The sequence below is a fragment of the Pseudophryne corroboree genome, chromosome 1 (genome assembly GCF_028390025.1).
Source record: "Pseudophryne corroboree isolate aPseCor3 chromosome 1, aPseCor3.hap2, whole genome shotgun sequence".
Taxonomy (NCBI): Eukaryota; Metazoa; Chordata; class Amphibia; order Anura; family Myobatrachidae; genus Pseudophryne; species Pseudophryne corroboree.
In genome coordinates, this window is record NC_086444.1 from 118,679,427 (window position 1) to 118,691,741 (window position 12,315).

The following is a 12,315-nucleotide window of genomic DNA, read 5'->3' on the forward strand; positions in this document are numbered from 1 at the left end:
TTTGGTATAATCCCCATGGTCCTTTCGGAGTCCCCAGCATCCACTAGGACGTCAGAGAAAATAAGAATTTACTTACCGATAATTCTATTTCTCATAGTCCGTAGTGGATGCTGGGCGCCCATCCCAAGTGCGGATTGTCTGCAATACTTGTACATAGTTATTGTTACAAAAATCGGGTTATTATTGTTGTGAGCCATCTTTTCAGAGGCTCCTCTGTTATCATGCTGTTAACTGGGTTCAGATCACAAGTTGTACGGTGTGTGGCTGGTATGAGTCTTACCCGGGATTCAAAATCCTTCCTTATTGTGTACGCTCGTCCGGGCACAGTATCCTAACTGAGGCTTGGAGGAGGGTCATAGGGGGAGGAGCCAGTGCACACCAGATAGTCCTAAAGCTTTTACTTTTGTGCCCAGTCTCCTGCGGAGCCGCTATTCCCCATGGTCCTTTCGGAGTCCCCAGCATCCACTACGGACTATGAGAAATAGAATTATCGGTAAGTAAATTCTTATTTTAAGGTGCCTTGAAGGTGGCATTTGGAAATCTCTGGTCTATACTGTGACCTAGGTCATAGTAGATATGTTCCTACTGTTTATTTCTTTTTTCTTCCTCTCTAGAATATGGTGAAAGAGAAAATGAAAATCAGTCTCAGTCTTCATGGAGAGGAGGTAGGAATGTGTTGGCCAACATTTACAAAATGTTTCCTGAAGCATTTGATTTATTTTTTCTCAATATTTTGTTGGCTCAAATGTACGTCTGACTTTATGTAAGCTTTTTTAATCTTGTGTAGCACCTCTTTAAAATATACGATAGAGCAGTAAAAATCCTTTTATTTTACTCTGTGGCTCATGACTGTGTTCTAGAAAGAGGTGCAGAAGTATTGACTGTTAGTCCCTTGGACCCAGGTGGAAGCAGGACTTATACATAACACAATGATGTCATTAAGCCTTGTCCCTTCCAGGCAAGACACAGTGCATACATTTTTACAAGCCAGAAAATAGTGTTATAGATTCTCCTATTCTGACAGTCTCTAGGGGACCCTCGTATGAAAGAGGGTAGTACAATTTCTGCTGCGGGATACACTGGGCTCCACAAGGATTAACATCGGGGGATATAGAGTAGGATCTTGATCCGAGGCATCAACAGGCTCAAAGCTTTTTGACTGTTCCCTGGATGCACAGCGCCGCCTCCTCTATAACCCTGCCTCCGTGCACAGGAGCTCAGTTTGTAAGTTTGTGCCATGCAGTAAGCAGGCACTTAACAGGGGGCTGCCTCAGGCAGCCTATTGATAGCTTTATTTTAAAAGAAAAGAAGAAGATTCTTATACAGAACAAGGGCTGCAGCAGGCAAAGTCTCATAGACTTTTCTGTCTGCAGCTCCGTCACCCCCAGCGGCACTGTATACTCCCTCGCCCTGGTTGCCGGGTCACTGCAGCGGAGGCTCCGGTTCCTTCACAAACGGTCAGTCACACACACGCTGCTGTCCTCCCGGATCGTGGGGCCGAAGGTACGGGGGAAGTAAGGGGCTTCTGTGCCCGCACTTTACTGCGATCCAGAGCGGCCGTAGGAGGCGGGCCACGCGTGCTAACTGATTACTGGGCAGCCGCTCCACTAGCCACCAGAGACAATTAAGGGGCACAGGTCTGGTTTTTTTTTTCTTCTCCCTACTGTATTAACCCCACTTTTCACTGCCCGCAGCGCTTGGTTGTATGCCAGCAGCGTGAGCTGGTCGGCAGCATTAAAAACCTCCATATAAGACTGGCAAGGTGGTTTTTAAGTGCCAAGGCACTAAATCCGAACCCCCACCAGTATAAATATTTTAAATAGCGGGGGTGGGGCTTAGCCCTCACAGCTCTCATCAGCGCCATTTTCTCTTCGCAGAGCTGCAGAGACGCAGGTCCTTCCTCTACACTGCTGTATCAAGTAACAGGGTGCAAAGCAGGAGGGGCACAGTTATTTTGGTGCTATATGTATTTATAAAAGCGCTAACAGGTCTGAGGCTTTGTATAAAGGTTTGGCATTCTACTGTATGTCCCGCACCAGACAAAAATTATTCAATTACAATAGTGATAATATATTAGAAAACAAAAACCAGCTACTTATAACCTTTCTCCTCTAAATTTCAACTTTCGAGTGCTGGAGGTGCTCCTGCAATCAAAATAGACAAAACATTGGACAATGTGTTTGTTGCAAAGAGGCAACAAAGAGAATGGATTGCTTTTTGGAGCACTCTTTTATAACAAATTTTAATATGCAAATCAGTATGATATGATTATAATAGTTAAAACGTAACCTTTAATCATTACTCCTAAAATGAAAAGGGATGTTAATAAGTGACACATACTTTTTATGTAATTATCAGTCTGTAAATACATGAATTGATTTACATCCCCTTAAAAAAAAACAACACAAATATCTTATATTAATCAATAATTCATATATGGTAAAAATCAATATTATATATTATATTATTTTGATCAATACAAAAAAAAATATATATATAGATATCTTAATGTTATTTTAATCAATACAGAAAAATGGATATCTTGTATTAGATCAATAATTCATATGTGGTAAAATAGTCAATATAGTCAGAATATTTTCGTCTATGTCTCAAATGTAGACGGATATATTAGTAAATCTGTAAATCTCAATACATATATGAATCGCAGCCAAAAAATGCATTTGGTATCATTAATGTCAGCAAACAGATCATTATAGATTTGTTCAGATCTGTATCTATACTATCAAAATTCAGTTTCAGCTAAATTCCCAGCTCTATGCACCTGTAACATAAGGCCTGTGTAAAAATGTATCACAATTCTAATCTGTATCACTCTCTACCAAGTTCCTGGATGCAATTGTCAAATATGTTACTTTTCTGACTCGTATCATTCTCCCCGCAGTTTTCTAGGCCAGTGTGTCAGGCCAGTTTCATTTCACTTCAAATAATCATGGATAGCATAATTACTCTGTCTATATGCATGTTTGCGCATCCCAGTTGGTTTAGGCATGAACAATAATTTCTACTGTCAGAAATTAATAGGTGCGCATGGACACTTTTAAATAATTAAACTGGTATGCATGTGTCTCTTGTATGGCAAACTGTTGCTTCAATAATATACGTTAATGATCTAAATCATATAAGATATACCTGTTGATGGAACAAAATGTAGCACAATAATAACCATAGAGAGTGGTAATCACAGAGAAAAGTACAATCCGAGATGCCGTCTCCCTCATCTGCTGCCCACTATCTTCATAGAGGGGATAATGAGTGAGAGTAAGGGTTATTGCCAGATTGATGGAAAGAATAGATTCAGCGTCACTTTGTTATCCTGTACCTGGTGTTAGGTGGATCCTGGTACCTATGGCATTGCAAGATCCAGATTCGCCAGCAGGAAACAGGTGAACGCTAAGAATAGTGGATCAATAGTGCAAGATATTTGATATACTCTTAAATGAGTCACAGATATTCAATATCTATAGCTTGAAGTTAAATAGCCCAAATGGGTATGTATAATGTGCAGAATGCAAAACACATTACCATCCGTGAATGCTCAGATGCCTTGTTGTCAGTGCACTTCTAATTAACCATTTTTCTCTGACGTCCTAGTGGATGCTGGGGACTGGGGAATAGACTGGCTCCGCAGGAGACTGGGCACTCTGTAGAAAGATTAAGGACTATCTGGAGTGTACTGGCTCCTCCCCCTATGACCCTCCTCCAAGCCTCAGTTAGATTTCTGTGCCCGGCTGAGCTGGATGCACACTAGGGGCTCTCCTGAGCTCCTAGAAGAAAGTATAGTTTAGGTTTTTTATTTTCAGTGAGACCTGCTGGCAACAGGCTCACTGCAACGAGGGACTAAGGGGAGAAGAAGCGAACCTACCTAAGTGGTGGTAGCTTGGGCTTCTTAGGCTACTGGACACCATTAGCTCCAGAGGGATCGAACACAGGACCCGACCTCGTCGTCCGTTCCCGGAGCCGCGCCGCCGTCCCCCTTACAGAGCCAGAAACAAGAAGGTGGTCCGGAAAATCGGCGGCTGAAGACTTCTGTCTTCTCCAAGGTAGCGCACAGCACTGCAGCTGTGCGCCATTGCTCCTCATGCACACCACACACTGCGGTCGCTGATGGGTGCGGGGCGCTGGGGGGGGGGGGGGGCCCTGAGCAGCAATAGTAACACCTTGGCTGGCAAAACTTACACCATATATAGCCCCAGAGGCTATATAGGTGTATATTAACCCTTGCCAGAAACGATAAAATAGCGAGAGAAAGCCCGCCGAAAAAGGGGCGGAGCCAACTCCCTCAGCACACTGGCGCCATTATTCCCTCACAGCTCCGCTGGAAGGAAGCTCCCTGGCTCTCCCCTGCAGTCCTGCACTACAGAAAGGGTAAAAAAGAGAGGGGGGGCACAATTTAGGCGCAGTATATATATATTATAGGCAGCTATAGGGGAAAACACTCTGTATAGTGATATCCCTGTGTTATATAGCGCCCTGGTGTGTGCTGGCATACTCTCCCTCTGTCTCCCCAAAGGGCTTTGTGGGGTCCTGTCCTCTGTAAGAGCATCCCTGTGTGTCTGCTGTGTGTCGGTACTGCTGTGTCGACATGTATGATGAGGATAATGATGTGGAGGCGGAGCAAATGCCTGTGAATGTGATGTCACCCCCTGCGGGGTCGACACCAGTGTGGATGGACTTACGGAAGGAATTACGTGACAGTGTCAGCTCCTTACATAAAAGGTTTGACGACCTAGGACAGCCGGCTACTCAGCTTGTGCCTGTCCAAGCGTCTCAAATGTCATCAGGGGCTATAAAACGCCCGCTACCTCAGATGACAGATACAGATGTTGACACGGATACCGACTCCAGTGTCGACGATGATGAGACGAGTGTACCCTCCAATAGATCCACCCGTTATATGATTGAGGCTATGAAAAATGTTTTACACATTTCTGATACCCCAGGTACCACATAAAAGGGTATTATGTTTGGTGAGAAAACTACCAGTAGTTTTTCCTGCATCTGACGAATTAAATGAGGTGTGTGAGGAAGCGTGGACTTCCCCAGATAAGAAATTGATAATTTCTAAACGGTTAATGGCTGCGTACCCTTTCCCGCCAGAGGATAGGTCACGCTGGGAAACACCCCCTAGGGTAGATAAAGCATTGACACGCTTATCAAAGAAGGTGGCACTACCGTCTCCGGATACGGCCGCCCTAAAAGAACCTGCTGATAGAAAGCTGGAAAGTACCCTAAAAGCTATATACACACACTGGCATTATATTGAGACCCGCTATTGCATCAGCTTGGATGTGCAGTGCTGCTGCTGCGTGGTCCGACTCCCTGTCTGAAAACATTGATACCATGGATAGGGACAATATTTTGCTAACGATTGACCATATAAAAGACGCGGTCTTATACATGCGTGATGCACAGAGGGATATTTGCCGGCTGACATCAAAAATAAGCGCTATGTCCATTGCCGCCAGACGGGGGTTATGGACTAGGCAATGGTCAGGTGATGCCGACTCCCAAGCGGCACATGGAAGTTTTACCCTATAAAGGGGCGGAACTTTTTGGGGAATGTCTTTCAGACCTCGTTTCCACAGCTACTGCTGGGAAATCGACTTTTTTGCCACCCCACAGCAAAAGAAAGCACCGTATTATCAGGTACAGTCCTTTCGGCCCCAGAAAAATAAGCGGGCTAGAGGCTCATCCTTTCTGCCGAGGGGCAGAGGAAGGGGGAAAAAGCTGCAGCACACAGCTAGTTCCCAGGAGCAGAAGTCCTCCCCTGCGTCCGGTAAGTCCACAGCATGACGCTCGGGCTGCTCAGGCGGAATCGGGAACGGTGGGGGCACGTCTCAGGTTTTTCAGCACACAGTGGGCTCTCTCACAAGTGGATCCCTGGGTCCTTCAAGTAGTATCTCAGGGGTACAGGCTGGAATTCGAGACGTCTTCCCCCCCCCCGCCGTTTCCTAAAATCTGCCTTGCCGGCAACTCCCTCTGCCAGGGAGGCAGTGTTGGTGGCTATTCAAAAACTGTATTCACAGAAAGTGATCGTCAAGGTACCCCTCCTTCAGCAAGGAAAGGGGTACTACTCCACAATGTTTGTGGTACCGAAACCGGACGGTTCGGTGAGACCCATCTTAAATTTAAAAACCTTGAGCACTTATATCAAAAGGTTCAAGTTCAAGATGGAATCGCTCAGGGCGGTTATTGCGAGCCTGGAGGAGGGGGATTACATGGTATCCCTGGACATCAAGGATGCTTACCTGCATGTCCCTATTTACCTTCCTCACCAGGAGTACCTCAGATTGTGGTACAGGATTGCCATTACCAATTCCAGACACTACCGTTTGGACTGTCCACGGCACCGAGGGTGTTTACCAAGGTAATGGCAGAAATGATGATACTCCTTCAAAAAAAAAAAAAGTTTTTGTTTATCCCATACTTGGACGATCTCCTTATAAAGGCAAGGTCCAGGGAGCAGTTACTGGTCGGAGTAGCACTATCTCAGGAGGTGCTACAACAGCATGGCTGAATTCTGAACATTCCAAAGTCACAGCTGGTTCCTTCCACTCGCTTACTGTTCCTGGGGATGATTTTGGACACAGAACAGAAAAAAGTGTTTCTCCCGCAGGAGAAAGCCGAGGAATTGTCATCTCTGGTCAGAGACGTTCTAAAACCAGGAAAAGTGTCGGTACATCAATGCACACGAGTCCTGGGAAAAATGGTAGCTTCGTACGAAGCAATTCCATTCGGAAGGTTCCACGCAAGGACGTTCCAGTGGGACCTGTTGGACAAATGGTCCGGGTCCCATCTCCAGATGCAACAGCGGATAACCCTATCGGCCAGAACCAGGGTGTCGCTGCTGTGATGGCTGCAGAGGGCTCATGTACTAGAGGGCCGCAGATTCGGAATACAGGACTGGGTCCTGGTGACCACGGATGCCAGCCTTCGGGGCTGGGGAGCAGTCACAAAGGGAAGAAATTTCCAAGGACTGTGGTCAAATCAGGAGATTTCTCTTCACATAAATATCCTGGAGCTAAGGGCCATTTACAATGCCCTAAGCCAGGCAAGACCCCTGCTTCAAAACCAGCCGGTACTGATCCAGTCAGACAACATCACGGCGGTCGCCCATGTAAACAGACAGGGCGGCACGAGAAGCAGGATGGCGATGGCAGAAGCCACAAGGATTCTCAGATGGGCAGAGAATCATGTGTTAGCACTGACGGCAGTGTTCATTCCGGGAGTGGACAACTGGGAAGCAGACTTCCTCAGCAGGCACGACCTCCACCCTGGAGAATGGGGACTTCATCCAGAAGTATTCCAAATGCTGGTCAACCGGTGGGAAAAACCACAGGTAGACATGATGGCGTCCCGCCTCAACAAGAAGTTGAAAAGATATTGCGCCCGGTCAAGAGACCCTCAGGCGATAGCGGTGGACGCTCTAGTGACACCATGGGTGTACCTGTCGGTTTATGTGTTTCCTCCTCTACCTCTCATACCCAAGGTACTGAGAATAATAAGAAGGCGAGGAGTGAAAACCATACTCGTGGTTCCGGATTGGCCAAGAAGAGCTTGGTACCCGGAACTTCAAGAGATGCTTACAGAGGACCCTTGGCCTCTGCCGCTCAGACAAGACCTGCTGCAGCAGGGACCCTGTCTGTTCCAAGACTTACCGCGGCTGCGTTTGACGGCATGGCGGTTGAACACCGGATCCTGAAGGAAAAGGGTATTCCGGAGGAAGTCATCCCTACCCTGATCAAAGCCAGGAAGGATGTCATCGCAAGACATTATCACCGCATTTGGCGAAAATATGTTGCTTGGTGTGAGGCCATGAAGGCACCGACGGAGGAATTTCAACTGGAGCAGGGGTGATGTTGGGCCTCAAATTGGGGTCCATAAAGGTCCATATTTCGGCTCTGTCAATTTTCTTCCAAAAAGAACTGGCTTCACTGCCCGAAGTTCAGACTTTTGTCAAAGGAGTACTGCATATTCAGCCTCCTTTTGTGCCCCCAGTGGCACCTTGGGATCTCAATGTGGTTTTGGCATTCCTGAAATCACATTGGTTCGAACCACTTAAGACTGGATTTAAAATATCTCGCGTGGAAAGTGGTCATGCTGTTGGCCTTGGCGTCGGCCAGGCGGGTTTCAGAATTGGCGGCTTTGTCTTGTAAAAGCCCTTATCTGATTTTCCATATGGATAGGGCAGAATTGAGGACTCGTCCTCAGTTTCTCCCAAAGGTGGTCTCAGTTTTTCACTTGAACCAACCTATTGTGGTGCCTGCGGCTACTAGGGACTTGGAGGATTCCAAGTTGCTGGACGTAGTCAGGGCCCTAAAAATGTATATTTCCAGGACGGCTGGAGTCAGAAAGACTGACTCGCTGTTTATCCTTTATGCACCCACCAAGCTGGGTGCTCCTGCTTCTAAGCAGTCTATTGCGCGCTGGATTTGCAGCACTATTCAGCTGGCGCATTCTGCGGTAGGCTTACCGCAGCCTAAATCTGTAAAAGCCCATTCCACACGGAAGGTGGGCTCATCTTGGGCGGCTGCCCGAGGGGGTCTCGACTTTACAACTTTGCCGAGCAGCTACTTGGTCGGGGGCAAACACGTTTGCAAAATTCTACAAATTTGATACCCTGGCTGAGGAGGACCTGGAATTCTCTCATTCGGTGCTGCAGAGTCATCCGCACTCTCCCGCCCGTTTGGGAGCTTTGGTATAATCCCCATGGTCCTTACGGAGTCCCCAGCATCCACTAGGACGTCAGAGAAAATAAGATTTTACTCACCGGTAAATCTATTTCTCGTAGTCCGTAGTGGATGCTGGGCGCCCATCCCAAGTGCGGATTGTCTGCAATACCTGTACATAGTTATTGTTACAAAAATCGGGTTTTGTTGTGAGCCATCTCTTCAGAGGCTCCATTTGTTATCATACTGTTAACCGGGGTTCCTATCCTGTGTTATATGGTGTGGCTGGTATGAGTCTTACCCGGGATTCAAAAATCCTTCCTTATTGTGTCAGCTCTTCCGGGCACAGTTTGACAATGCCTATTCTATACCTTGTATAAAACACTCTAAAAGGTTAAAGAACACAGTACGCAATTGGCGTATGGAATACCGTAAGAGTACGCACGTAGCGTAACGAACGCTTAGCCGTGGATGAGACGCACGAGCGGCACGTTCGCTCACGGCTTAGAGCGTAAAGGCAAGCACGCTATAGGCTGCCGACTAACGTAATGATACGCTATCAGCGTAGCGGACGCTCGAGACCACGAGGAGATCACAAGCAGCGCTGACGCTCACAGAGTTAAACCTTTATAACTATATCATAAACAATGTACTTATACTGTAAACCCTTGTGCAGTGATAAGGTGTAAATGCAACACCGTGTAACCTTGTTAGTTTAAAAGCTGTATGAGCGTATGTGACGCTCTGAGAACCCTTTAGCAATATAATAAACACTCAAATACCGGTCTAAGGGTCTAACGCCTTTTAAGGAAATGAATGAACGTTCAATCGCAAAAGAATAATACAATACAAGTTATACACTACCTAGATAACATAAAATACCTAACCGAATCACTACACATAAAATACAATAAAGATACAATTACATTTAAGGGGGAAGGAGAGAGAGAATGGCTTATAACATTAAAATAAGAGACAATATGGTTGCAGAGAACTTACGCACCAGGGGAAACAATCGCAAGCGCCTTTCTGGATATCCAGCTCCCGATTATCAGCAGTGAGAACCGTTGAAGAGAGTAGAGTGCTGGCCCAGATCGGCTTGTCCTTTTATACACTACACACAATACAGTACAATGGTCCCTACATTCTTATTGTTCATTGGACACAGGAATTCGTCTTCGCATTATAACAAAAGGTCATAGGTTGGTTCATACAGGTGGGCTGTGACTATTCCTAACTGCTCAGGTGGGTGGGAAACTGGGTTTCCCGCCGCATGGGTAATAAAGTGCAAATATAGTAAATGTCCATAAACTTCTTATGTCCATAACTATACGCACGAGCGATTAATCCGCTTCAAACCAACACCGGAATATTGCTAATTATATTCTCTTCCGATGGATACTAAACACCACTGTGTAACCCCTGTCTGACCCTTCGTATCAAACAAAGAGGGATCTCTTTGTCTCTGAACATACTACATTAACTAAACTTTCAGATTCTATCAAAGGGACCATAATCTACAAAATAAATTATATGAATAAAATATGTTACGATTGAGTCGCCCGCTAGTCGAACACAAACTCTACCGTAAATGCGCATACAGCGCGTCCGCGAGTGCACGCACGCACGGGAGGGCTCATGCACGTGCAGCGGGCACACGCATGAGGTGCATATATGGCAATGTGCAGCGTGATATTTTTCTGACTTTGACAGTCCACCCTTTGGCAGTCACCAATAACTGCCACTTCCTAAAACAGTTCAAACAGAGAAAAATATATGTTATGTATAATACATTTCTATGATTGGGTAGGGGAGGAGAGGAGAAGGTAGGAAAAGGGTATGACCTAGTGAGATAGCAGAAGCATGTGTGTATGAATCCATGTTTGGGGGGTCATGTATCATCGTGCCGTTTGTGTTTTAAATCAAGCTTCGAGGTATTGCGAAGTATACATTTGAATTCCTTCTTATCCCGTGGTACGGGTCTGTGGATGGGCTGTCAAACTTTACCGAGCTCTTTTCGGCTTTTGGTTGCAACAAAATGGGGGAGCACATTTTAGTTGATACATGAATTTGGGAATATGTGAGTGCTGATATCTGTGCCTATATTCCCTATCGACTATGTGTGTTATTACCTGAAGGTTGTAGAGATGAAGATAAAGAACAATTATGGTAAATGCAGTGATAAACTACGTGAGTTTAATATACATTTGCCGATTGAGGTCTTGTCTTGTCTTGTCTCGATGTACATGTTGACTGTAGTCTCCCGATGCTTTTGCTATAAACGGTGTGCAAAAAGCTTTTTCAATGTCCATAGACTTACAAAAAGTGTTGGGCTAGCGTAAATTTTAAAGTACTAGGGATTTGGGGGTCTATGGCATAGTCCATCAGTTGTCTGTGTAAGAGGTTGTTAAATTCTTCTTCCAAGCGGATGTCTTTATACCTTGGAGGAAAACAAAGTAGAAACGGGTGAAAGAAACGGACCGTGGAATCACATTTTCATCACAACATTGTCTCTATTGTTGGGTCATAAACCAAATCAGTCGTTGTTATTACAGTATCTTCACTTCTTAAACTCATCACTCGGGCGCTACGTTTACACTTTGTTAAAACCCGAACGCATCTAAATATCAGACCGACCAATATGATGACACCCAGAGTACACAAAAGAAATTTCCCTACATCCATGATAATTCCTTGAGTCCATTCTCCTAAACCAGAGAACCAATTTCGTGGGTTCAACCATGACACCCAACTGGTCAGCTCATACCCACAGCGGCAAGGGTGAGATTGTGTTTCCTTCGGAACTCCCATTTTAATTGGAGAATGTCGTCCATCTTTTTGTCTATGACCTCGACCGGTTCCTCGGTGCTGTTTGTAATATATGTGCAGCACTTTATTCCATACTGAGTCGCTAGGGTAACACAATACCCGCCTGTCACATCTGTGAGATAATTGAGAATCATCCTATGCTGAACCAGTTCTGTTTTATAAGCTTGGAGCTCCCTTCCGGTATACCTGAATGTGTCGTCATACATTTCAGTGATATTGTCTAATAAATTTGCAAGCGCAGATATATATTTATAATTAATCACTCCTCTGGCGGTACGAGTGATATCTAACGCGATTAGGAATTGAATCCCGGTGGATTCATTGATCCAGGTCAGAGGCCGGATGCTCTGTTCTTTCTATCGGGTGCCGTTAACGATGTGTTCGTAATGAGTGTGAGTATAAGGAGCTTGGGCACTGCGGTGAATATCCTTCATTTTAGTGTGGGATACGGTCATTACCTCAGGCAATACTTTTCCAATATAACATAACCCTTCTGAGTTTGGGGCAAGCCACTTATACGCCTTCCTCCCGCATATGAAGTATGCATCATCGGGGAGAACATATGGGACGGAGTAGGACATTACCATATTACACATTTTTCATATGAAATCTCCTAACCCTAATTCTCCCATCTGTTTAGTACACGTATCAGTTTGTACGATATGTGCACAGTATCCTGGTGATACCTCTCCAACTCTCATGATCCTACTTCCTAGGGTATACCTATATCGGAAATATTTTCCACTACCGGCTATGTGGCGTATAAGTTCTGTATCTGTAGGCATTCTATCGGCTC

At 45.5% G+C, this 12,315-nt stretch overlaps 1 protein-coding gene across 25 annotated transcripts in view; it reads left to right on the forward strand.

Moving 5' to 3' along the window:
* Positions 1–12,315, forward strand: part of DDX4 (DEAD-box helicase 4) — a 1,188,488-nt gene that overhangs the window by 492,857 nt on the left and 683,316 nt on the right. For all 25 annotated transcript variants that reach the window (XM_063962294.1, XM_063962347.1, XM_063962463.1 and 22 more), the window contains one exon: positions 615–665. In XM_063962294.1, the coding sequence (XP_063818364.1) occupies positions 615–665 (51 nt within the window). The remainder of the gene's footprint in view (positions 1–614; positions 666–12,315) is intronic.